The sequence below is a fragment of the Agelaius phoeniceus genome, chromosome 1 (genome assembly GCF_051311805.1).
Source record: "Agelaius phoeniceus isolate bAgePho1 chromosome 1, bAgePho1.hap1, whole genome shotgun sequence".
Lineage (NCBI taxonomy): Eukaryota > Metazoa > Chordata > Aves > Passeriformes > Icteridae > Agelaius > Agelaius phoeniceus.
In genome coordinates, this window is record NC_135265.1 from 763,990 (window position 1) to 791,314 (window position 27,325).

At 51.8% G+C, this 27,325-nt stretch overlaps 1 protein-coding gene across 6 annotated transcripts in view; it reads right to left on the reverse strand.

The window, feature by feature from the left end:
* Window positions 1-27,325, reverse strand: part of MAP4 (microtubule associated protein 4) — a 152,438-nt gene that overhangs the window by 45,547 nt on the left and 79,566 nt on the right. For all 6 annotated transcript variants that reach the window (XM_077179421.1, XM_077179393.1, XM_077179312.1 and 3 more), the window contains 8 exons: window positions 20,478-20,591; window positions 16,475-16,588; window positions 15,551-15,679; window positions 14,819-14,893; window positions 13,814-13,957; window positions 11,091-11,972; window positions 9,998-10,141; window positions 9,172-9,318 (listed from right to left, as the gene is read on the reverse strand). In XM_077179421.1, the coding sequence (XP_077035536.1) occupies window positions 9,172-9,318; window positions 9,998-10,141; window positions 11,091-11,972; window positions 13,814-13,957; window positions 14,819-14,893; window positions 15,551-15,679; window positions 16,475-16,588; window positions 20,478-20,591 (1,749 nt within the window). The remainder of the gene's footprint in view (window positions 1-9,171; window positions 9,319-9,997; window positions 10,142-11,090; window positions 11,973-13,813; window positions 13,958-14,818; window positions 14,894-15,550; window positions 15,680-16,474; window positions 16,589-20,477; window positions 20,592-27,325) is intronic.

Here is a 27,325-nt window from a genome sequence, read left to right on the forward strand (position 1 = left end):
TGGGGATGGAAAGAGGGATCCAGGCAGGAGAGGAGCACTCCAGCAGCCCCCAGCCCCCACTGGGGGCAGGAATGCAGGAGCAGACTGTCAGCACCACAGGGTGGTTGTGCAATGAGCACTGGGCTGTGGAGCTGGCCCTGGGCTGAACAGCTTATGCAAATCAAAATCCATAAGAGGATACAGCCCCCAAACACTGAAACAAATTAATTTCTTTTTCTAAAATCGACTATTCTTCAAGGACAGATTGAAAAAAAAAATCTTCTGCAAGTGTCCCTTTGAAATAGAGCTTGAGGAGCAGAGGGAAGGGGGATGTGAGCAGCAGATCAGAATCCAAGAGCCCAACCCTGGCCCAGTGAAAACTTTCCATCATTCACCCTTAACCATTCCCCAGCACCCAGCACCCCCTTGGAAATACAGAATTGAGGACCCTGACTGCCACCTCTAATTCCCAAACTGAGTTTTAATTCACACAAGAGGCACCACAAAGGTTCAGTCACATTGTAAAGGCTGATAATGCCTGTGGTGTTTCTGTTATCAGCTCAGCTGCCTCCTGACATTAAAAGGTATAAAATAATTTTCCAGGAGGCTCAGGGGCAGTTTTTCCAATGGCAACAACAACAATGAGAAGCTGAAATAAACCCAAAAGAGGGATAAGGGATTAAATTTAAGAATTGCACAATCAGCCTTATAGCAAATGTTCCTTAAGCTGCACAGTCAAAAATAGAAAAAAAATAAAATTACACAAGTGTGCAAGGCCTAATTTACAGGAGATGGATCCAACTCCCATCAGAGAGAGGGATCTGCAGCATCACAGTTGCCATGACTCCCGAGGGAGCTGCACCACAACCCTGGCACTGATTTTAGCAGCACAGACAGGAGCTGATGTTTTCAGGGAAGCATCCTGTTATCCTGGAACACACAGTGTAGGACATGGGAGCCTGGCTAAAGAGATTTCATCACTGAACTTCAGCAGGGGGTCCTCCAAAATGCCTTAAAATGGGAGCAAATCACTGCCTGCCCACCAGGGGAAAGAAACAAGAAAGATGGAGAGGGACTGGGGACAAGGGATGGAGGGACAGGACACAGGGAATGGCTCCCAGTGCCAGAGGGCAGGGATGGATGGGAGATTGGGAATTGGGAATTCCTGGCTGGGATGGAATTCCCAGAGCAGCTGGGGCTGCCCCTGCATCCCTGGCAGTGCCCCAGGCCAGGCTGGACACTGGGGCTTGGAGCAGCCTGGGACAGTGGGAGGTGTCCCTGCCATGGCAGGGGTGGCACTGGGTGCTCTTTAAGGTCCCTCCCAAGCCAGACCATTCCAGGATCCTGTGAGGATATCAAGTGTGCAGCAGGAGCCTCCCAGTCCTGTCTGACAGTCACAGGTGAGGTGTTGGCCAAGGAGTGGCACAGCTAAAGACACAACCCCCTTGAGCATGCCATTGGTACAGAACAGGAGCACACACAGGCACATGGAGGGGACACAGTCCCTGTGACACCTGGAGTTCCACAGAGATCTCCTGGATCCCTGCAGCCCTGCCCAGGGGAGTGCTGCCACCAGCAGCCCTGAAATGGTTAAAAACATGTGGATGTGGCACTGGGGAATGTGGGTCAGTGGTGGCCCTGGCAGTGCTGGGGTTAAAGGCTAAACTTCTTCAACCTGAACAATTCCCTGATTTCTGCCATGAACAAGCACAGTCACCTGGCCAGGGAGGTCTGCACCCTTCCCCTCCCTGGGTGCTGGCCTCAGCTCGGTGCCACTGGGGTGTGAATTCCCTCTGCAGGCACTTCCACACCACTTGTGCCAGCTGAGGGACCCAGCCAGGCCCCGGGGGTGTTTGCAGCTCTGGAACAGCTGCTCCAGGAAGGGCCAGCACAGACGGAAATGGAGACAAAAGCCTCAGTCATGGATCTGATTTGTGGGCAGGGGCTGCCCAGGGAGGGTTGGATGCCCATCCCTGCAACTCCTGGAGGTGGCACTCAGGGCTCTGGGCTGGGGACAAGGCTGGCAGTGGGCACAGGACTCCAACCTTAATGATGCTGGGGCTCTGGGATGGCAAAGCACCTTCAGCTGCTGTGGGAACACAGCACCGGGAGCTCCAAAACAAGCTCAGCCCTGGAACCATGGAAGCTCCTGAGCTGGGAGGGAGCCACAGGATCACTGATGCAACTCCTGCTCTGCACAGACACCCCAAAATCCCAGCCTGAGCATCCCTGAGAGCACTGCCCAAACGCTCCTGGAGCTCTGGCAGGGTTGGGAATGTGCCCATGCCCTGGGGAGCCTGGGCAGGGCCCAGCACCCTCGGGGGAATTCAGAGCTGGGCACTCTGAGCTCCTCTTAAAACCCCAACAAACCAACTGTTGACTCTACAAAGTGTTGAAAGGAGGAAAGCAATGGAAGGTTATCAAAGCCCTGAGTAAACTGACATCAGGACAACTTCCAGGTGCAAAGTTTGTGCCAACTTACTCACAGGCTGCAGTGCTACTCTGAGCCAGGACTCCTCCAGTCCGTGCACTGTTACCTGTGGCTTTTCCTTCAAAAACTCCTGGCAGAACAATGGAAAGGCTTGGAAGAAATGTTGGTTTTGTAAAAGATGCTGCCTTCAGCTTTCCCTTTGTTTTGTTGCATCATGCACCAAAGAGCATCACTTCTGCAGGCACAAGTTCATGCAGAGAACACCACTTCCACTAAAATAGAACTACTTCAGGTTATGCAACACTCATTAAAATTACAAAACCTCTCAAAAACCTGAGCAGCATGTTAAGGCACTCTGGAGCTCGGGGTCTGGTGAGTTAGTGGCTGCATCATGCAAACTGGCAGCAAGAAACTCTGCAGGAACAGCAGCAAACTTCCATGCCTGATGACAAGGCACAAATGGAGAGCACCTGAGGGCAGGGATAAACTCCCCAGCCCATCTCAGCAGAGTGGGGTTCACAGAGATGCCAACTCCTTCTGAGGAAGCTTCAGAATGAGCACAAGTACAAGAATATTGGTAATTTCATCTCTAGCCGTATTTCAAAATTTCTAAGAACTGGATTCAGTTCTGTGGGATGAATTCCAGCTCATTTCCTATGAGCACAGGGACCTTGTTCCCTGGAGAACAGCCAGGATGTCAAGTCCTGGATGCTGACCAGCCCATCCAAAGTCTCCTAAGAGGGATAAAATCCCAAAATTTACATCAGTCCCACCATTGTTTTGTTAGAGCTGCTTTGGAAAAGGTTTTGATTCTAGAAGGAAACACATTTTGTGGATGAAGAGGCTCAAGCCAAACCAACTGCAGGAGGAGAAGGGGATGCAGCTGGTCTGAGGTGGGATAAAGCCAGACCCTGCCAACAGCAGGGACCCAGAACACTCCCTGCCCCTGGCATCCTCCATCCCTGAGCAGGGCCAGGGGACACTGCCACACCCAAACCCTGCACACACACCAGCCCTAACTCAGTCCCCACGGCCGCCCAAGGCAGAGCCCGGCACTCGCAGTGGGTGCCAGCTGTGCCTTTGGGGATGAGCACTGTGAGCCAGCAAGCAGCCCCAGCAGCCCTGAGAGCAGCCAGCACCCCTCATGCCACGCTGGATGCCCGCTGGGCTCATGCCAGGGCAGGCAGGGCAGGCAGCAGGCCCTGGCACACGCACACACCTCGGTCCGGCCGCCGGGGCACGGCTCTGCCCGCCAGGGCTGGCACCAGGGCTGGCACCCCCCGCGCCTTGGTGGGTCTCATGTAGCCCTTGAGCTGCTCTGCTGCCTTCACTCTCTCCTTCTTTGCCTCTCTCACCACTTTCTGCTCTCCTTCTTCTTCTGTCTCTTTAGCTGGGGCTTGAGACTCCTTCTCTTTCGTTGTGTCCTGAGATTCTTTTTCTTTGGCTGTGCCTTGAAATTCCTTTCCTTTAGTTGTGTCCTGAAATTCCTTTTCTTTAGTTATTTCTTGAGATTCCTTTTCTTTAGTTGTGTCCTGAGATTCCTTTTCTTTAGTTACTTCTTGAGATTCCTTTTCTTTAGTTGTGTCCTGAGATTCCTTCTCTTTAGTTACTTCTTGAGATTTCTTTTCTTTAGTTACTTCTTGAGATTCCTTTTCTTTAGTTGTGTCCTGAGATTCCTTTTCTTTAGTTACTTCTTGAGATTCCTTTTCTTTAGCTGTATTTTGAGTTTCTTTATTTGTGTCCTGAGACTCCTTTTCTTTGGTTTTGGCTTGAGAATCCTTTTCCTTGGTTTTCTCTTGGGGTTTATCCCCCTCAGCCCTTGACACTGGAGCATCCTTCAGGAGAGCAGGGCCCTCCTCTGCAGGCTGACAGGGACCTTTTTTGTTCTCTTTGGGCTGTTTTTGGGTGGTTTGGGCAGCTGTCCCAGCAGCCTCAGGCTCAGTGCCCTGGTGTTGGGGTGAGCTCTGCTCATTCCTCCTGTCCCTGCCCTGCTCAGCCCCTCCAGCCTTCCTGTCCTTGCCAGCTCCTGGCACACCCACAGGTGTCCCTGCAGGGGCTGGGGAGATGCTCCCTGTGCTGCCAGGAGTCCCAGCAGGGGCTGGGGACCTCTCTGTGCCTTTCTCTGCACAGGACACGGTGGCCTCTGGTCCTCCTGTCCCCTCAGCAGCTCCAGAGGCTGCTCTGTGTTTTAGATCTGCTGCCCCATGAGGAAGCTCTGAGGGAGCCTTTACAGTGTTGTGCTTTGTATCAGAGGGTTTTATTTCTTTATCATCCCCCTTTGTATCAGTGGGTTTTATTTCTTTATCATTCCCCTTTGTATCAGTGGCTTTTATTTCTTTATCATCCCCCTTTGTATCAGTGGGTTTTATTTCCTTATCACCCACTTTTATATCAGTGGGTTTTATTTCTTTATCATTCCCCTTTGTATCAGTGGGTTTTATTTCCTTATCATCCACCTTTGCCACGGGACAAATGTGACTTTTGTCCTCGGGCTGGCCACCCTGGGAACCAGCCTCTCTGCTCTTCCCACCTTTCTGGGAAACCTCTTTTCCAGGTTCTTTGGGCTGCTCATGAGATCTCTGGGTCTGCATCTCCTTCTTAGCACCAGCTCCAGGCTCTCTGCTGCTTTTCTCTGCTTCCAGAGGAGGAGGAGGAGGAGGAGGAAGGCCCCCAGTCCCTGCACCCCCCTCTCCCTGCTTTGGGAGGCCACAGGGAGCATCACCCCCATCCCCAGGGCCACTTGCTGGGCTCTGGGACATGGATTTCAAGTCACTTCCTTTATTATTCCCAAGTCCTTGAGGGCCAGTGGGAAAGTTTTTAATGTTTCTGTTTTCATCTACAAGATCTGTGTCTCCCACCCCACATCCCAGCCCAGCTCCCACTGCAGGCTGTGCCTCACTCCTGCCTGGTTCTGCCTCCAGAGGAACAGGCTGCCTGGAGGCATTTTTAGCCTTTTTACTGCTTCCATCATAGCCCCTCTTTTTAGATCTCTCAGTGACTGGGGCCAGGCTGGGATCTGACACTGCTGGATGCTCTGGAATAGGATTTTTATTCCTGCTGCAAGGACTGGCACCTCCTGCCTCAGGTTTGTCCCTGATCTCCAGGCCAGCAGGAGGGAACATCCCTGCTCCTGCTTTATGCTCCAGCAGTAAAGGCTGCTGGGGGCCAGGCTCCCCCTTTCTGTGCTTCTCTTCCCCACCTGTGTGTGACTTCCCTGGCTCCAGAGGCAGAGCAGGAGCCTGTGCCTTGGCAGGATCAGGCAGGTGACCCAGCAGCACCTCTGGACTCCTGAAATTCTCTTTGCCCTCCTCAGACTGAGTTTGTTGAACATGTCCCACTGCAGGGAAGACACCTGGCTGCAGCTCAGGACTCTGCTCAGCCTTTTTGCCTTTCCCATCTCTGCTTTTACCCTTGGGCTTGTCCATGCCCAGTTCCCTGGTGGGACTGTGCATCCCTGCCCTGTGTCCTGGGGCTTTATCTGCTTCCTTCCCTTTATTCACAGGCCAAGTTTCCTTCGTTTCCAGGTTTCCTTTCCCTATTTCTGGCTCTGAAGTCTCTTTTTTATGGCCTGAAAGATTTGGCTGCTCAGAGAAGCTCCCAGTGCCACCCTGGATTTTGGGCTTCCCCAGCTCCTCCTCCAGCCTCTCTCTTTGCAAACCAGGCCCCTTCTCCTCAGCCAAGCTCATTTCCTTCCTGCCTGCAGCCACCTGCTCCTGCCTGCCTTCCCCCCCAGCCCCCAGGACAGCTGCCTGCCCAGAGGGGCTTTTCTCAGGCTGTTTCCTTCTCCCATCACTGCTCCTCTTCCTGGGTTTCTCTGCCAGCACTGGCGCATCCGAGCTGAGCCCGGCAGCTCCGGCCTCTCTGCCTTTCCCAGCCAAACCCACCTGCTCTGTGGGGCTGATGGTGGCAGCCAGAGCAGGATTTTTGGCTTCCTCTCTGCTCTTCTGCAGCAGCAAAGCTTGGTCTAAAGCTCCCAAATCAGCTGTTTCACCTTTCCCAACATTTTCTTTCGGTTTCTCCGGTCCCAGCTCAATTGGCCTTTGCATTTTAGCTGCATTTTCCTGCAAGCCCCCAGGAGGGACACAGCCCTGCTCTCTGCTCTTATCACTGTCCTCCTTCACCTTATCAGCTCCCTCAGGAAAACTCCCTGAGACCACCTTATTCTCAAAGAAAGGCTGCTGGGAAAAGCTCCTTTCCCCCTTTTTGCTCCTTCCGTCGCTGCCTCTTTTTTTGGGCTTGTCTGCAGGCCAGGCCTGTGCAGCACTGCCTGATGGGTGTCCTCTGGCAGGAGGAACAGCCTGGCCATTTTCAGGATAAACTGTTTCCTTCCCAGCCTCATCTGTCCTTGCTCCATCAGTGGATTTGCCTCCATCCTCTGAGAGCATCACCTGCTCTGAGCAGCTTTTCATTCTTTTGCCTCTGCCTTCACTGCGCTTTTTCTTGGGCCTGTCCGTGCCGTGTGTCAGGCTGGGCTCTGTCCCCGCCTGCTGCTCACAGCCAGGGACTCCTTTCCCCTGCTTTGGATCTGCTGCCACCCCCCTGGCCCCTGCCTCGCCAGGGCTGGGATGTGTGGGGACACCCTGGGCCCTGCCCTGCCCAGCTGGGACTTCCCCAGGTTCTGGTGGAACAGGACCAGGAGCTCCAGGAGCGTCTGTGGGGCTCCTCAGTGCTCCCCCTGACCCTCTTTCCCCTTCTCCAGCTGCCTTTGGCCCTGCAGGGAGCTTGTCCAGGGCTGCAGCCTCCAGGTGAGGCTGTTGGAGGGATTCTCTTTCAAGCCCTTTGCTTTTTTCCCACTTTTTCTTGGCTGCTGTTTCCAGGGAAGGCTGGACAGAGTCACTGGGTGCTTCCTGCCCTGGAGATGGGGATTTGGGCTCCTTGTTTTTATGGGACAGAGGCAATTCTGAAGGTTTGGTCTGTAAGGGAGCTCCTGCTGTGCTCAGATTGACCTTCAGCTCGGCACCTTTTGACTCCTTGTCCTCCCTCTTCTCATTTTTCCTGGGGAAGTCTCTCTCCATGGCCTTGCTGGGTCCCTTGGCTGCAGCAGACTCCTGCACCTCAGTGTGACCCATCTCTTTGCTGTGACCCTTAGACCCCAGCATCCAGCTGGCAGCTCTGCTTTCCTCTGGCTCCATCTCCTCCCTGGGGCTGCCATGCAGCTCACTGGATTTTGGGCCCTGCTGTCCTGGGGCTGGCACAGGGGAGGTGTTTTTCTCCTCCAGGACATGACTCCCAGCTGTTATTTTAGCCTCCTGTGGCACATCCAGAGCTCTGCTCCCAGGGGCTGTTCCAGGACACACGGCTGGGTTCTGCCACTCCACCCCACAGGGAGCACTCCTGGCACCTCTGCAGGTTCCATTCTCCTCCCAGAACTCCATCCCTCTTGGCAGCTGGTTTCTCCTTTGTTTGGGTTTCTTTTTCTTTTTCTTCACCATGGCACCTTCCAAATCCCAGTTTTCCTGGGGGGGATCTCTGCAGCTCTCCACAGGCTCCATGGGGACACTGGTGGCCTTTTTGTGAGGAACCCTAGAGCGAGGGGATGCTCCAGCACCACAGCCAAGCTCCACTGTGGAACAGGGGTCTGCTCTGGGCTCAGGACTCTTCTGCTGTGGGACACCTACAGGATGCTCCTCTGGCACATCTGTGAGAGGCACTGGGGCAGGTTTTGCTCTGCCAAACCCACGGTCCCTGGATTTGGGAGCTTGCCTGACTTGTGCAGTGGAAAGACCTGGAATACAGGAAGCCTGCTCAAACATCGAGGCCACTATTTGCTTGATAAAAGAAATAATAAATATATTCTCTATGTGGCTGCAGCCCTCTCAAACAGGCCCTACAGGCAGGATTTCCCACTGGAACCACACCAGAGCCACCTCAGGAGGGCTGGGGTAGGTATTTACCCCAACACCTGTGTGATCTACCCCAAATCCGTCCACCAGTGCTATTTAAACACAAGTCTGACACAGGCTCTTACCCCACCAAAAAGCACCAGTTCTTGCAAGGACATGCCATTGCTTTTTAAAAATGCATTAAGGATCCATTTTGTCTCAGCAAGACAAGATCAGAGAGAGCCTTTTTATATCTCTAGCTGGCATCCTTCCAGAGTGGGAAAACAGAAGTTTAGTGGGAAGATGGGAAGAGAGATCGGGGCAAGAGAGCCAAGTTTCCCCAGCAGCCAGGGAGGAAGCAGGGGGAGGCAGAGCCTCTGTGCCAGGGTCACCTGCTGTGTCCCTGGGGATGCCTCAGGGGCGAGCAGAGCAGCAGTTGTTTGTCACTCAGCCCTGGCCCACAAATCCTCCTCCACACCAAGTGTGAGCAGCACCAGCCCCTCTGGAGGCTGGGTCAGTGGAGCAGGAGAAAATCACATCTTCCTTTGGCAATTGCACAGCTCGGTTGGGAAGGAGATCCTCCCTGGGAATATCCTCATGAGAATTACCAGTCCTTTGCAACACCAAAATAAAAGCCAGTGCTGATGGCAGAGATGGGAGCTCTGCAATCCCCCAGCACAGCTGTGAGCCAGTCCCAGTGATAAAGCACTCAGAGCACAGGGATTTGGGCTTTTAGTTTGAATGTGAGGGGAAAGAGCCTTGGAGAGGGCAGGGATCCGAGGGGAAGGGTGAGCCCAGCACCAGGAGCACTGAGAGCCACACAAAGACATTTCTGCTGGCCCAGGGGGCCCCACAGCCAGGAGCAGAAGGTGATGAGTTCCCAGAGGAGGCTTCCATGAGGAAATGGAATTATTTTTTATGTTATGATTTCTGTCCTACCTGTGGGCTCCTGCAGGGTTTTCCCTTCCTGAGGTTCTGTGTGTTGTACGTGGTTGTGCTCAGCCTCCTCCTTCTGTGTCTCACCATTCTCAGCAGGAGCAGATTTTTCTGGAAGGTCTTTATTTTCTAGTGCTTCTTTTGCCTCAGCTGGAACATGAAAGACAGGAACAGAAAGCTTCAGGTCTCAGGAGTGAGGCAGCCTGCAGCTAAACCCCAGCCCTTGCAAAGGGGTTAATTTTGTGTTTAACAGGAATGAGGTTTATGAGACATGGCTGGTTCATCCCCTCACAATCCCATTTCAGCAGCACTTTTATACCTGGCAGATGCCAAGGTGGGGGTAGAACACGAAGCAGGGGCTGTTTCAGGGCTTTTAAGCACAGGGTGAGGGTTTGTTTGGGTTTTTTCCTCTTTGTAATCAGCCCAGTTCAGACTATCCCAGCTTCCCACTGGGAATTCAAATCCAGAATGAGCTCCATTATCAGCCTGGAGTCCCTGGCTAATGCTGATCATCTTGTATTCATCTATACCTTCCAATACATCCACACAGCCACCACAACATTCCTCACTCTGCATAATTACAGCCAGTTTTCATTTGTAAGGCATAATTACAAGGGAGAGCAGTTCTCTCTGTAATTAATTTTATTTAAATTTTAAATAGAAAGGGAAATGATGACAGGCCTTGGTACAACAGCCGTGCCGGGGGAAGGAAAGGACAAGGCCTGTGACTGTGCCCTGTGTCAGCAGGCACTGAAACCTGCTGGGGCTGCACTCTGGAGCCTGGCCCTGCCTGCCGGGGCCAGAGCTGTGCCCTGGCTGCATTTCCCACCTGCTGCCTCCGGGGGCTGCTTGCTTTTCCCGGGAATTTCCTCCTCCCGGGGGCTCGGGGGAGGTTTCCTGTCCTTCATCTCCTCTGAGTGATCCACACAAACTTCTGCGACTTTGGATTCCGCCTCCACCTTTGCTGTTGCTTCTGTAAATCGAATGCGAAAGAGTAAAAATTCCTGGTTTTAAATATAGATCAGATTAAATTAGATAAAATTCACTCCCTCGCTTAATTTTTTATCTTCTGTAAGGAACTGAAGGGTTTCCTCACTTTCAAAACCTGACTTTTAGGATCTTTCTACCTTCCTGCATTGTCTTGCACTTCCTCTTTCATTCACTCACCTGGGCCTCTCAGTCTCTACATTCTATTGGGTTGTTGGTTTTTTTTGTTAAAACTTCTCTCTTGAAATTTATCCTCATCATTAAACCAAAGAGTATTAGAAGGTAAGAAAAAATATCTCACTCCAACCCCATCCACAACCAATCCACATATGCTGCCTCTGCCCAGGGCTGCTTGCTGCATTTTAGTAATATAACTATAAAATAAATAAAATTTTGGAGAGCAGTTTTCTCTCCAGAGGGATGGTGTCCCTGGAGAAATCCACACAGCACAGCAACCTGCACATGGAAAACCAAACACGCCCTTCCCAGCATTCAGCACCTACAGGCATGCCAAGGAAAGGTCCCAGAATTATCAACTAAGCCTTTTAGGCTCTTCAGAAATTGTTTTCAAGAACCTCTGTTTGTCAGCTCTGTGTCCCACAGGATCTGGGAGATTGCAGGGAGAGCTGAGGGTGGTGGTGACACAGAGCCAAGCACCAGCAGGGATGAGCCAGCACCTCCCCATGGCTGTCCTCAGACCACTCAGCACTGCTCAGAATAGCAAATGACAATTTAAAAATCATTAAAAACCTCTAGTTTTATGTTTTGTAAGTGAAGAAACCCTGTGATGCATTTTCTGTGTCTCCTGAGAGCAGAGCTGAGCTCTCCTCAAGGTGCTTCACCCAAAGCCAACCAATACTGGGCTCCCTGACCTCAGAGGCCTTTTCCAACCTGAATTACCCATGACTGGGGTTCTGGGATTTGGGCACACTCACCTGCAGGAGCCTTGTCCTGCTGAAGGGCAGCCTCAGATGTCAGCAGCTCCCCAGACACAGCACTGCTGGGGGCAGCTGCAGGGCCAGGCTGAGCTGCCACGTTCCCACCATCCACAGCAGGGTCAGGCTTGGCTGGAGATGCAGGAGCAAACCCAGAATCCAGGCCATGGTGATGGTTGACTTCTGCTGCTGGGGCAAATTCTGCATCTGCTGCTGGGCCAAACTCAGAGCCCATAACGTGCTGAGCTTTGTTATCTGCTGCTGGAGCAAATCCCAAATCCAAGGTATGGTGAGGTTCTGTGTCTGCTGCTGGGGCAAACCCCAAATCCATGTTCTGGTGGGACTCCACACCTGCTGCTGGAGCAAATCCCAAATCCATGTTCTGGTGAGATTCCACACCTGCTGCTGGAGCAAATCCCAAATCCATGTTCTGATGAGATTCCACACCTACTGCTGGAGCAAACCCCAAATCCACGTTCTGGTGGGACTCCACATCTGCTGCTGGGGCAAATCCGAAATCCATGGCCTGGTGGGACTCCACATCTGCTGCTGGGGCAAATCTGAAATCCATGGCCTGGTGGGACTCCACCCCTGCTGCTGGAGCAAACCCCACATCCACCCCATGGTGGGATCCAGCATCTGCTGCCGGGGCGAAGCCGAGCTCTGTCCCCGGGGTGGACACGTCATTGACACCTTTGGCAGGGCTGGCTTCAGGTGCAGGAGCAAAGCCCCCATCTGTGGCCTGGAAAGGGCTGGCTGCTGCTGCTGCTGCTGCTGCTGCTGCTGCAGGGCTCTGGGGAGCTTTGGTGTCTCCAGCAGGGCCAGCCCCAGCTTTGTCTGCAGGAAGGGATGCGGTGTCGCTGGTGGAAACAGAGGCTGCACCTGGCAGGGACACGGGCACCACAGGTCAGGGAGAACCCCATGGAAACTCCAGACCTGCTGCTTTGTGCATGGGGAACACCAGGGCTCCCTCCCTGTCTCCTCCTGCCTTTCAGCACCACCTCCTCCCCAGGTGTTCCATCCTTACCCACTGCTGCCTGTGCCAGAGCTTCTCCTGCTGCAGCCCCCGTGCCCTGTGTGCACCCCTGTGTGCAGAGGGGCTCCCATCTGCTCCAGCAGCATGGATTGCTCCTGTGCCAAAGCTCCCTGATGCCAAACAGCTGGCAGGGGGCCAGAGCTGCTGGATGCTCTGCCAGGAGCACATTCCAGCAGAGCCCCAGCATGGCTGGAGCTGCAAGGCACCTTCAAGATGCCCCAGTTCCAGTCCCACTCCCTTCTCCTGGCAGGGACACTTCCCACCATGCCAGGTTACTCTATCCTAGCCTGGGACACTTCCAGCAGCCACAGCTGGAAGCTCCCTGGGAAAGCTCCTTTTCCCTCTCCTGCAGGACACAGAAAATGCAGTGGGATCACCTGTGTAAGCCCAGCAGGTTTTCCAAGAGCAGGAAAAGTCCTGATACACTCCAAAGCCACACACTTCATTGTAAACATGGTTTGTGCTGGTGGTGGGGTTTGGTTGGTGCTCGAGCAGGAGCTCTGGCACTTCTGACACAAAATCCTCCCATGAATCACAAATTCCCTCTATTCCTTCAAATTGGCCTCGTTCATTTTTCACACAGTATCTCCTAACACTGAGCTGGTAGCTACAAACCAACATTTGTCACTTCACAGCACAATCAAACCTCTGCATTTAAGCTCCTATTTGCCTAAATCCCCTTGAAGGAGGTTTTTCAGTCAGTTTTTGTTTAATGTTTCAGCTGTCCAGAGGCAAGCTTTTCCAAATGATCAGTGCCAGAAGCACTGGATCTCTCTGCTGCAGCTCCTCATCTCGACAGCCCCAAGCTCTGCCCACCCTCTGTGTCCTGCAGCTCAGTGCCCTGAACATCTCCCTTCTATTGCTGACGACCAAAAAACAACATTTCTACTGATTTTTTGAGTCACATCTAAAAATATCCTCCCCAACCAGTGGAAAATGTATGAAATCTAATTTAGATACTTAAACTGAAGTCAGAAAGAAATAGGAAAATCTAAAAAGTCACTTGTAAAATGGTATTTAAGGATCCATTTAGATAAAACAAGTATTTTAGTGAACCAAACCAAAAGGATCCATCATGCACCAGCCCTCATTTGGGTTTGACTTTGTTGTGGGTTTTTTAAGTGGTATCATGATCTTCTCCAAAAGAAAACGTAAAGATTGTGATTTTACATGTGAATAAGACTGTAAATAGATAGATATTAAAAGCAGTATGGATGATTCCTGGAGAATTAGGAAAACGAGTGGGATGAAGTATTAGGAAACTGGACAACAACTGGCACTATGAGTCTGTGTATAAATACGTTAAAAATGTTTTTTTTTTAAAGAGAATTTTTTAAAAAGGACAGGTTAGAGGTCCTTGTGAGTAGATCTGGCACCTGGGGCCATGGGTCAGGGGTGGCCTTGGCAGTGCTGGGGAAGGGTTGGACCTGGTGACCTCAGGGGCTTTCCCCCCTAAACCATTCCCTCCCTCTGCTGTACCACAGCCTTGGGATTTTCCTGGAGCTCAACTGTGGAGACAGCAAAGAGCCACGGAATCAGCTCCTGGACTGGGACACAAGTGAGCAGGTTTGCTGCTCCTCCCTCACCTGCAGGCACAGCAGATCTGTTCCCACCTCGCTGTGTTTCCCCCAGGAGAGGCAATTCCATGCTCTCCCACCCTCTGCCCCCTCCAGGCCGCAGGACTCACCTGGAGCTGCAGCCTTGGCTCCCTCAGTGGCTGCAGCCTCTGCTGGCAGGGCAGGGGCTGAGGCAGGAAGGCTCCCAGGGGCTGCTGCTGCCGTGGGGCTCTCGGGCAGGCTCGTCCTTATGGCTTCTGTGGCTGCAGGGGGCACTGCCAACAGAAGCAGCTGGGATCAGCTCCTGGAGAGGCCTCGGATCATGGAGCTGCTGGGATGGGGGGACACCCCCAGGTGCTGCCTCAGCCAGCCCAGGGAGGGAATCCCCCTCAGCTCACAGAGAATCAGCTCTGATTGCCCACTCTCAGGGAAGTAATTTGTGCAACACCCAGGAAAACTCTTGAATCCCGGGAGAAGTGGCAAAGCTGGGGAGGGTTGTGCTACAAACCCTCCCAGTTCCAGAAACACTTCCTACCCATGACCAGGGTGAAACTGTTCTCAGCTTCTTCACAGAAATAAAGATCCCATTATGGGTCAAGTTTTGTAATGCACACAAATTCCCAGTGGGATAATGCTCCAGTGGAGCTTCAAAGATTTATCTGTGACCACCAGGATTTAAAGGTAATTGTAAAATCCCAGAAAGGTTTGGGTGGGAAGGGACCTTCAGGATCATCCAATCCCACCCGTGCCATGGCAGGGACACCTCCCACTGTCCCAGGCTGCTCCCAGCCCCAGTGTCCAGCCTGGCCTGGGACACTGCCAGGGATCCAGGGGCAGCCACAGCTGCTGTGGGCACCCTGTGCCAGGGCCTGCCCACCCTCCAGCCAGGAATTCCTTCCCAATATCCCATCCAACCCCACTCCCTTTCAGTTTAAAGCCATTCCCACTCCTCAAAGACTCATTTCCATTCTAAACTGATGTGAGCAGCAGAAGCAGTGCTGTCCTTGGCCAGCTCCCACATGGCTCTGTCCCAGCCTGGTGTCCCTTGAGGAGGCAGACAAGGAGAGGAGCTGGTTCTGCTGCTCAGGAGCTCTCTGCCAACACTTCCTGCAGATCAGCTCACAGCTAGTTTTTACCTGGTGGCTCAACAAAGTAAGAGGTATCTGGTCCCTTCATGTCCTGCTGAGCTCCCATCCAGTATTCTTCAGGGGCTGTGGGAAACAAACACACTGAGTCCTGCCCTGACCCCACAGGGCTTTGATTTCCCAGGGGAAGGTTTGACTCTGCTGGGTTTGGGGTTCATCCTCAGGGAATTTCAATTCCCTCTACAAGAGTCAGCAGAACCTCTGTTCTCCCAGGATTATTGGGAGTGAGAGCTCCCATCAGACAAGAGTTACACTCAGCACTGACCCCAGGAGCCAAAAGAGGAGTTTCTTTCCTCAGTTCTCTTGGGCAAGTGGCTCTGGGTAGCCCTGCCTAAGCAGGGGGGCTGGAAAAGTTCCAACCTCAACCTTTCTGTGACCTCCTAATGTAGAATCCCAGCGTGGTTTGGGCTGGAAGGGACCTTAAAGCTCATCTCATGGGCAGGGACACCTCCCACTGTCCCAGGCTGCTCCAAGCCTCCTCCAGCCTGGCCTTGGGCACTGCCAGGGATGCAGGGGCAGCCACAGCTGCTCTGGCTGTGCCAGGGCCTCACAAGCAGAGCACTCCCCTGAACCAACAGCTGTCCATGCCAAGAGGAAACAGTCCAATCTTGACTCATTTTATGTATCAATTCCCCACCAAGATTCTTTAGGACTCGTAAAGTGGGATTTCCCAGCTGCAAACCCTCCAAACCCAGCCAGTCAGAGGAAACATTTGCTTCTCACCTGCTTTTCCTGGCAGGAATTCTGTGCCTGACTCGAGGCCCATGAAGGCTGATGGGTCCAGAGCCTCTGCAGGGGAATAGAGGGACCCCAGGAAAGGTTGTTCAGGTCCCATCATGGATCCATGTGGAGCTAAGGAAATAACAAAACTTTTGTTAATCACCAGCCCTAATGACTCCTCTCCTAAATTTCAAGTCCTACCACACTTGGACTGTTCTGCACAGCAGCAGTTCAGATAAATCTGCATCAAATGTTAGTTCTGCATCACAAACCATCAATTCTGTATTTAACAGAACCTTCTGACAAGGTTTAAGTGAGTAAACACAGGCAAATTATTTTCTTTGGCTTTCTGCTTCTGCTCCCATGAATTCCAGCTGGTAATCCCTTAATAATCCAATATTGATATAATAATCCAAGAGCTGAAATCCTGAAGAGCACTTTGCAGCAACAGCTCCTGAGTATCTGGGTTTTAGCCATCAAAACAAGAGCAGGGGAAAAAAAGGGCCTGTGAATTTACAGCTGTGGAAACCTCCCTTGTGGATCCCCTGATGGGGAGACCCCTAAAAAGTTCTGTGCCAGGATTGAGAGATGGATGGGACTTTTGGTTTTTTTGGTCTTCAGGTTGTTTATTTTTCTCTTATCCAAATTCTGCACACCATCTACATCTCAGACTTAGTGTACAAAGAGAAGGCACCAAGAGCACCAGGTTCAAGGCCTTTTTTAACTCTTAGAATGTATTTTAGTTCTACCTTTCTACTAAGAAAGGTAGAAATGGGTTCCAACATCAACCTGAATTTTCAGTACATGAAAATGAACCTTCAATCAACGTCCTGGGGTTCCAACATCAGCCTGAATTTTCAGCACAAGAAAGACAAGAGAGAGCAGTGCCCAGCTGGCAGCTGGGGAGGGCTGTGCAGGGCAGCTCACCAAGGATGTCCCTGGCAGCGTCGGCGTGGTGGCCCGGGAACAGCGGCGCGCTCCTCATGTCCGTGGGGAAGGACAGCTCGGGCAGGTTCTCCCCTCTGTGCACACTGAAGGGGTCTGGCAGAGACACAGGCAGGCAGGGTCAGCACTCAGGGTGACAGGGACACCACACAGGGGACAGGGAGCACCATTGGAACAAGAGGGTGGAGATGCAGCAGGTTCCAAGGCTGCACTTCCAAGGAAAGGCTGCTTTTGGAGCAAACCCTTTCCCAGTTAGAATTTACACCCTCAGTTGCTCAGGCTGATTCATGGGGAAAGGGGACCATGACTGTTCCTGGAGAAACTGTGCCCTCCCCTCCAGGAGGAGCCACCTGCCCTGATGGACACAGCCCATGAATCTGAGTCAGGAGCACGGGCTGGGCTCAGCTCAGCCTAGAGCAGGGGAAGGTGTGGGATCTCTGAGCTCTCCCAGCCAGGAGCTGCACCCCAGTATGAACTGGGGTGATGGACTGGTACTTTAACCAAGTCACTGGGACACTGAAACATCCCCCAGTGTCCCAGGCAGACTGTCCCTGGATCCCTGGCAGTGTCCCAGGCCAGGCTGGACAGGGCTTGGAGCAGCCTGGGACAGTGGGAGGTGTCCCTGCCATGGCAGGGGTGGCACTGGGTGGGCTTTAAGTCCCTGTCACCCCTGCCCTCTGGCAGTGGGAGCCATTCCCTGTGTCCTGTCCCTCCAGGCCTTGTCCCCAGTCCCTCTCCAGCTCTCCTGAAGCCCCTTCAGGCCCTGCAAGGGGCTCTGAGCTCTCCCTGGAGCCCTCTCCTCTCCAGGTGAGCGCCCTATTCCAGACACTTGGATTTCCTCCAGTTAAACCCAGCTCAGGGGGATTTGGCTGTGGGCTCTGGCTCATTTTCATGCCAGAAGTGTTCCCTGAAGGGCTGAGAGCCCAGCCTGAACTGTTCCCATGCCCACAGTGGGCTGGGATGTCAAGCTCAGGTGAGCTGAGTGAATTCCTTTATAAACCTGTCAGATTATTTGAGATGCCAAGACAACATCTTGCCTCAGAGCAACGTGCAGAATATTTTGATTTTGAGCTGTTTACAACAGTATTGCCTGGTCTGAACAACTGCCTTCTTTCCAGTTAAAAAACCAACCCCAAAAAACAAGGGGAAAAAACCAGCATGACTGAAAGCAATTTAAAACTACAGGAGATCTTGCTGATGTTCCCTCTTTGCCCAGAAGTTGGATGGTGTGGAAAAAATGGGCTGCTCAGATCTCTGGGCCAACCCACCTCTGCTCCAGAGGGAAAAGGGGAGGAGTGGGAGAGCTGAAATTTCCCCTCTTTCTCCCCAAGGAACAAGGAATTACAGGGATGGTGGTCGGGAGATCCTTTACACCACTGGCCAGAGAATCCTCTCTTTGGGAGGGAAATCATCCTCCCATTTTTTCCAAAGAGTGGCACATCAATATTGAATAAATCAAATTATTTCTCTGAGTCTGATCTCTGCTCCATGATGGGAGCTCTAAGCAGAATCTCATTTATATTCAACTGGAAGAGCAACACAGGGGACACTGATCCTGAACTTTATGTGGTGCCTGCACAGGTGTGCAAGACACTCAAGGACATGAAACCTAAAGAAATGTGGTTTCATGCAACAAATAAACTAAAATATTCATATTATTCAGGTCAAAAGAACACTGGGTGCCAGGCCAGGTATGTAAATTGTTCCTAATTAACAAATAATGTAACATCTGGCTCTTGAGCAGAACAACACCAACATCCCATTCCTGCACCCACACAGCAACAGGAGGGAAAACCCAAGAAACTTGTGGCTCTTCCAGTTCTTCCATGCATCATTTCTTATCCTTGTAAAAATACATCGGTTCTTTACAGTCAGTAAGAAAATCATGCCCTAAGCAGGCCTACAGTACTTGAAAATATATTAAAAAAAAAAAAAAAAGAAGTTCTATCCTGTATCTTCCCAGGTTGATCGCCTGGGATAATCTGGGCAGGACCCACATTTCTCAGGTTCTCCTGGAGCCAGCAAGCAATTTCATTTCAAAAAAATGAGGGGGAAAAAGAGAAAATGGAGGGGAAGCTGCTGGGTGAAAGTGTATCGGTGTGCAGAGCTGATTTGCACAAGGTGCAGCTCGTGTTCAGCAGTGTCAGCAACTGCAGAGGTGTGGCTGTGACACAGGGACAGGCACTGCCTGGGGACACTGCAGGTCAGAGGGACACATCTGCACTGAAACCCACAGTGCTCACAGCAGCTCAGCTGTAGGAGTCCCCCAACACCTGCTCTGGGCATAGAATCCCAGAATTATTAGGGTTGGAAAAGAGTTCCAAGACAATCAACTCCAACCTTTGACCAAATACCCCCGAACACATCACAAAATGCTGAGTCTGCTTGGGCTTTGAACACTTCCAAGGATGGGGGCTCAGCACTGCCCTGGGCAGCCTCTGCCAACACTGAACCTCTCTTGAGTGAAGGAATTTCCCAATTTCCACCCTGAGCCTGCCCTGGCCCAGCCTGAGGCCGCTCCCTCTGCTCCTGTCCCTGTTCCCTGGGAGCACAGCCCGACCCCCCCGGCTGTGCCCTCCTGGCAGGAGCTGTGCAGAGCCACAAGGGCCCCCTGAGCCTCCTTTGCTCCAGGCTGAGCCCCTGCCCAGCTCCCTCAGGGATTCTGCAGCCCCTGCCCAGCTCCCTCAGGGATTCTCCAGCCCCTGCCCAGCTCCCTCAGGGATTCCCCAGCCCCTGCCCAGCTCCCTCAGGGATTCTGCAGCCCCTGCCCAGCTCCCTCAGGGATTCTGCAGCCCCTGCCCAGCTCCCTCAGGGATTCTGCAGCCCCTGCCCGGCTCCCTCAGGGATTCTGCAGCCCCTGCCCAGCTCCCTCAGGGATTCTGCAGCCCCTGCCCAGCTCCCTCAGGGATTCTCCAGCCCCTTCCCAGCTCCATTCCCTGGACTCACTCCAGCCCCTCCAGGGCTCTCCTGCTGGAGGGGCCCAGAGCTGCCCCCAGGGTTCCAGGGGGTCCCTCAGCAGGGTCAGCACAGGGGACAATCCCTGCCCTAGGCTCGTGTCCAGCTGCTGTCACCAGCCCCTGTGCCCAGCCTGGAGGTTCCATGGGGTGATGGTGCCCTGAGGGCAGGACCTGGCCCTTGGCCCGTGGATCCAGCCTGTGCTGATCCCCCTGGAGCCTCCTGCCCTGCAGCACAGCCACATCCACCCACCATGCTGGCATGACCACGGAGGGGTCACCCCATGCCCTCACCACCATCCCCTGGGGGGATCCCCTCAGCAGGGCTGGGCCCAAAACCAAAAACCAACTCACAGGGGGTCCAGGGGCTGCTGAAGGCCATGAGGGGAGCAGGAGCCCGCTCAGGGATGGAGTCTGCAGCCCATGAGGGGAGCAGGAGCCCCTCAGGGATGCCATGAGGGGAGCAGGAGCCCCCTCAGGGATGGAGCCTGCAGTCCATGAGGGGAGCAGGAGCCCCCTCAGGGATGGAGCCTGCAGTCCATAAGAGAAGCAGGAGCCCCTTAGAGATGGAGCCTGCAGTCCATGACTGAGGGGAGCAGGAGCCCCTCAGGGATGTCATGAAGGGAGCAGGAGCCCCCTCAGGGATGTCATGAAGGGAGCAGGAGCCCCTCAGGGATGGAGCCTGCAGTCCATAAGAGGAGCAGGAGCCCCTTAGAGATGGAGCCTGCAGCCCATGAATGAGGGGAGCAGGAGCCCCTCAGGGGTGCCATGAAGGGAGCAGGAGCCCCTTCAGGGATGGAGCCTGAAGCCCATGAGGGGAGCAGGAGCCCCTCAGGGATGCCATAAGGGGAGCAGGAGCCCCTCAGGGATGCCATGAGGGGAGCAGGAGCCCCTCAGGGATGCCATGAGGGGAGCAGGAACCCCTCAGGGATGCCATGAGGGGAGCAGGAGCCCCTCAGGGATGCAGCCTGCAGTCCATGAGGTCCCCCAGCTGCTGAAATCAGGGTGCTCCAGCTCCTGAGCCATCCTACCAGCCATGTCCATGGGTTTGAAGCACAGGTCCCTCTCCTCTGCTGCCCAGGTGTCGTTGCGATCCAGGAACTCTTTGTAGGACATCTTCTCATCCATGATTTCTCCTGGGAATACTGACACAGGAGAAGAAAATGACCCAGTCAAAAGCCAAACATTGAAATATTTAAAATGGATCACTGCACTATGTGACATTTGGGTGTGACATCCCCGGGTAACAGGGACTGGCAGCCAAACCAGAGACCATAATATCCATTTTTGACTGGTTTAATCCAGCTCTTCAAATACAAGACCCAGAATAATGGGGATTTCTGTGTCCTGAGGCACATGTAAGATCAAGAACAGACTCACATGGAAGCACTGTCCAGGTCCAAAGCCTCCAGTTGTACAAAAAGAACAAAACCGTAAGTCCTGAGGCTTTAAACAGGACAAACTCAGTGGAAAGGTTCAAAATTAATAATCAGACTAATGACTTTTAGCTTAATTTCTGTTTTAAGGAAACCTGAATTTGTCAACTCTTCTGAGGACAACATTAGAGTTTTTTAACTGGTTCCAGTTTCTTTTGGAAAGAAACAGAAATATTTACAGGGACTCCTCTCTCCCCCAGTACAACATCCTCTGCTCTCTGCCAATACATCTCTTTATGCTTTTAATATCTTTACCTTCCCTTAGGCTGACAATACCTGTAAGCCTGGAGCTCAGGAGATGAAATTCACCACAAAATAACCCTGGATATAACCCCTAATTCAGTGCAAAACTGCAGTTCCTAAAAACAACCTAATGTTAAGGCACAGAAGGACCAGAAGGGAAGAATTAATTAAAAACACAACCCTGGTCTGTAAAACAACAACCTGGAGGGGTCAGGTGGGCTGAGAGCTCACTGCAAGGTGGGCAGAGACTCAGCTCTAATAATAATAATGATGATGATGATGATGATAATGTTATTGAGAGATAATAAGATGAAAAATGGCTTTTGTGGGGCTTGGAGTTTGTTTTACATCTCAAACAAGGAAAGGTCGCCAGTACAAACCATCAGCTGGGTTCAACAATTTGCTCAGAGAGTTTGGGTTTAGAGGAGCAGGAGGGGATTCCTTGGAGTTTGAAATATGTCCAAAGCTCTGATTAGGGGTAAATATTAAATAATACTTCTAATTAATAATATAAATATTTAATAATTATTTAAATAGTAAATTAATAATAATTCAAACAATAATTAAAATGAGAATACAGTCTATAATAATATATTAGATAATGTATGTTATGTATGTTATAAATGAATGCAATATATAAATATATAATATATAATATATTATATATATTATATATATTATATATATTATATATATCTTATATGTACTTTATAATATATTTTACATGTTTTCATGCACATTATACTGCACATTATAATATATATTTTATCATGTATAGTTTATATATTTTCATGTGGTTTTTATTATATATTACATTACATTATGTAATGTATATAATATATATTTATAAATATATGTAAATTATGTATTATACATTATTCTATGCATATTTTTATTTATATATACACACATATACATATATATAAATATAAATGCATATGTGTAATGACTAATACAATTAATGTAAATATTACTTCCAGTCAGGCTCTGGAGCTCCGAGTGCTGCCACGTCCCCAGGGTGTGGCCCTGTGAGCCAGGGCCGTGTGACACTCACTGTGTGTGTGACACACCCCGTGTGTGACAGTGTGACACTGTGTATGTGATGTTCACTCTGTGTGTGTGACACGCCCTGTGTGTGACACTGTGTGTGTGACACTGTGACACTGTGTATGTGATGTTCACTCTGTGTGTGTGACACTGTGTGTGTGACACTGTGTGTGTGACACTGTGTGTGACACGCCCTGTGTGTGACACTGTGTGTGACACTGTGTATGTGATGTTCACTCTGTGTGTGTGACACGCCCTGTGTGTGACACTGTGTGTGTGACACTGTGACACTGTGTATGTGATGTTCACTCTGTGTGTGTGACACTGTGTGTGTGACACTGTGTGTGTGACACTGTGTGTGACACGCCCTGTGTGTGACACTGTGTGTGACACTGTGTATGTGATGTTCACTCTGTGTGTGTGACACTGTGTGTGACACTGTGTGTGACACTCCCCGTGTGTGACATCCCTGCTGTGCCCCCTTTGTGTCCCCGTTCCCAGCCAATCCCGGGCCAGGCAGGAGCTTCCCGGGGTTGGTGTCCCTCTGAGGGTCACATGGAGGGAAGGGCCACGTGCCCAGGGACACCGTGGTGCTGGCACCGTGTCCCCAGTGCCACCCTGGGCAGGAGCAGGACACGAACTCCACCTGCCCCTGTCCCAACATTCCCACTTGGGTGTCCCCTGCAGGAGCTGCCAGGGGCAGAACAGATCCTAGAGAGATGCTGGTCCAAGGACACAAATAAAATGGATTTTTACACTTACACAGGCTGGGAAAGCCAGACTGGGAATGAAAGGGGAATTCCAGGGATCACAGCACTCCCATCCCTTGGCTCCAGGAGAACAGGACCCTGAGCAGCCCTGCAGCCCTGCCCTGATCCATCCCCTGCAGCCCTGCCCTGATCCATCTCCTGCAGCCCTGCCCTGATCCATCCCCTGCAGCCCTGCCCCAATCCCATCCATCCTGAGCAGCCTTGCCCCAATCCCATCCATCCTGAGCAGCCTTGCCCTGATCCATCCATCCCATCCATGCTGAGCAGCCCTGCCCCAATCGCATCCATCCCATCCCATCCCATCCCATCCCATCCCATCCCATCCCATCCCATCCCATCCCTGCCCTGCCCTGCCCTGCCCTTATCCCATCCATCCCCTGCAGCCCTGCCCAGATCCATCCACCCCATCCATCCCATCCATCCATCCCAGCCCTGCCTTGCAGCCCCCAGCAGCAGGGCCTGGCACGGGCACGCTGATTTTCTGCCAGAGCTCAGAGCTTTCATTCTGCTCAGTGGCTCCATTTGCCATGGCTGACTTCAGCAGGGGCACTCAGCAGCTCCCAGGCAGGGTGACACCACCTCTGCCTGCCCCTGACAAAGGACAGGGGGACACAGGGGACAACAACCCCCCGTGTGTCCCGTGGAAAACCAAATTCAGCCTGGGCAACACTGTCCGAGCCTGCAGCAGCTAAAAGCCTGATCATTTCAGGAGAAAATATTTTATTAATATTTTCTTTGATAATATAATGTAATTTTGGTATTATTTTCTTTAGCTTTGCAAAGTGCTTTGGAGATAAAGTGCCACTGCAATGTGTCAAGAGACATTATTATTATTTACCATTATTTGTGGTACAGAACAGCAAGGGATTTAATTAGATTCCACTGTAAATTCCTCTAGACAGGAGCCTGTCATTCGTGTGTCTATAAAACTATTTAAAGCAAAAAAAAAAATAGAAGACACTAAAAGTCCTTGACAGTGTGAGGAAGAGCCTGGGAGCAGTTAAAACATTCCAAAACTTCCTCAAAGATGATATGATGATATTATGACATTAACAGAGTGCTGGGTTGGACCCACACTGAGGCTGATGGAGAGCACCCACTGCTTGAACTCTGAAGATTTGAAACAAATCTATTTGTTAGCACTAAAAATATATTGGCATATTGCCATGATGAAAGATTTTACAGGGAAGAACATAAAATTAGGGTCAGAAAGGTAAACCTGAATAAAACCCTCCACTTTGGGGGGGGGGGTTTAGTACCAGGTTGTGTTCATGCCTTTCAATACAGAGGGGAACCACACCTGGGGCTGGAGAAGGAGGGAGCAGCAGGAGACAAAAGGAATTGGGAAGGGAAATATTTCCATTTGCCATCAGATGGAACCAAGTTGAGCAAAACTCAGTCAGTGTTTGCAAGCCCTGAGCTGCAGCAAAGCCCCAGAGCCGGCTGCAAGCTGCATCAGGAGCAGTTGGGAGCTGCCTCTGCCAAATCCTTCCAAATCCAAACCCAAGACTGGAATATTCTTCACACAATATTTTCACAACAGATGCAAATTAAAAACCCAAACCAGGCAGTGCTTCCCAGCAGGAATCCCGGTGCAAGGAGGGATGCAGGCAGCTCTGGAGCAGGGAGAGCAGAGCAGGACCAGCCACAGGGACAAGGCTGGAGCAGCCACCCCTTCCCTGGGCCAGCCAGGACCCAGCTGCCCCTGCCAGAGCCAGGACAGCAAAGATTTCTGGATCACAGTGACCACCAGCAAACCCCCTCTGCTATTCCCACAATGTTTCCCAAGTTATGTGCCATAACGTGGACACTTCCAGCTCATCTGTCATCCCCACCCCATCCCAATATTCAGTTTCCCCTTATCAAACCTGGAACACAAAATGTGATCTCAGATTTCCCAAGGACTGGGAAAAGAGGATTTTTCAGTTCCAAACCCAAGCTCCCCAGACACACCTTCTGCCTCTGACCTACCAACAAAAGACACAAAACAACAAAAAGAAGAAGCCAAACTCTTCCAAGGCCCAGTGCTGCCAGTGCCCGTGGATGTGCAGTGGCAGCAGATAATGCACTCCACGCAAAATGCAAATCTGACAGATCCCACAGACCTGTAAAGCAATTTTAGCAAGTATTAAAGCTGGCTGATAGCTGAAAATCCGGTTACGAGCCCTGATAATATAAACCAATGTAGGATTAGAGCTTACAAAGTCTTGCTTAAAGGAAAAAAGACCATTAACAACATACTTACAAAGCAAACTTGCTTCTGAGAGGAAAAACAAGGATCCCATGCAAGAAGCACCTTCTGTGCACTGCTCCCAGGGCAGGATGAGGGTGGAACATTTAGCAGGGCTGCTGACGGCGTGGAATTGTTTGTTTGATCATCTCTCTGCACAGGTCAGCTCGGTCAGAGCACCCAATTCACAGCTAATCCAGCCAGAAGTGCCCCCGTGGCCACCTACCCCTGTGCCCGGGCTGGGAGCGGGGAGCAGGGGCAGGACACGCTCCTGGAGCTGCTGGCACACAGGACACCCCAGGGAATGTCCAGCCAGGGGCTCTCTGAGCACAGGATTACCCTCTAAAGCCTTTTCCCTGCAGGAGATGCTAATCTTGGCAGGTCACTGGCCAGACCTCCAGCTCGGGGTTAAGGAGCTTCAAAATTACTGAGTGAGCAGCCAGGAGAGGGCCCTGCCAGCAGCCAGCAGGGAAAACAGGGAAAGGGAGGCTTGGGAGCTCCTTTCCTACAGAGGATCCCCAGGGGAATTTGCCCAGATCACCTGGCATGGGGAGGCACAGTTGGCCTTGCTGGAGTCCCCAAAGAGCAGCAGTTTTATCAACCATGCCAATCAATTCCCATCAGTCCCAAACACATCCCCCTCTGCAGGCTGTGGGATCTGCAGCCTCAAAAAGGAGCTTCAGAATCAGTCATGGAATGGTTTGGGCTGGAAAAAACCTCAGAGCCCACCCAGTGCCACCCCTGCCATGGCAGGGACACCTCCCACTGTCCCAGGTGCTCCAAGCCCTGTCCAGCCTGGCCTTGGGCACTGCCAGGGATCCAGGGGCAGCCACAGCTGCTCTGGGAATTCCATCCCAGCCAGGAATTCCCAATTCCCAATCTCCCATCCATCCCTGCCCTCTGGCACTGGGAGCCATTCCCTGGCTCCTGTCCCTCCATCCCTTGTCCCCAGTCCCTCTCCAGCTCTCCTGGAGCCCTTTTAGGGTCCAAGGTCTCCCTGGAGCCTTTCCTTCTCCACATTGGATGCTGTAAGGATTCCACATGAGATTTAGGCTGTTTTGGGAGCACTTGGTGCCTGTGTGAGGAACTGCCTGTGCTCAGGACATTTATTACCAGGAGCAGCTTCTGATTCCCACCTGAGGGATTAATGAGAATTTTGCCTGCATGTCCTGTCTGATTTTCAGGCACAAACCCCTTCAATCTGCTGCCCAGTGGTGTTTTACACGATGGGATCTACCTGGAACATCAGGTTAAAATCCCAACAGGCAGCCAAGACATTCCAGGGTCTCCTTCCCTTGCCCAGGACATTATTTCCAGACATTCTTTAGGGTTAGGGAGGCAAAAGTTTCCCCTGAAAGGTCACAGGGTACCTCCCCCAAGAAGCTCAGGCTCTTTTTGTGCCTGCTGGCTTTGGAGTAAACATGGAGTATCCTGCAGGAATACCCCCTCAATGCTTTATGATCAGTCCCATCATTTTGTAAAATAAAATATTGTCTAGCTCAGTTCAGAGTGAAGGGTCTGAAAATCCCTGTGAGTGAGTTTTGCAGACAAGCTTCACTAATCCCAAATCTAAGGGATAAGCACAGGCAGGAGCTACATGGGAAAAGATGTCACCCAGCCACCCAAAGGGGAGGCTGTGCATTTTTATCCAAGGAAATAAGAGCTCAAGATTCCAAGAAGTTTTTGCATTTAATGAATGTCTAAATCACTGAGCTGGCAGCCCTGATGGAGGACAGCTCCAAACCCAGAGCAGAGCTGTCAGAGCTGGTTACTCCCTCCCTTTGCTCCTGTCAGAGTGAAATGCAGCAATTCCACTGAAAACTGAACTCTGACGAGACTGGACACGGGGCAGGTTGGCCAGAGAGGCTGTGGAGGGTCCAGCCCTGGGCAGCTCCAAACCCAGCTGGGCAGAGTCTGCATTCCCTGCTCTGGGCAAAGCTGCTGGGCTTGGCAGAGCTTCCTCCCGCCTGCTGAGCCCCCACAGGCTCCTCAGACCCAGCTTTTTGGGGAAAAGACATTTCTGTCCTTGCAGGAGAGGAAAATTTAATCCCAGGAGCTAGTGCTGGCTGAGATTACACAAAATACATTTATTTCATAGAATATCAGAATGGTTTGGGCTGCAAGGGACGTTAAAGATCATCTCATTCCAACCT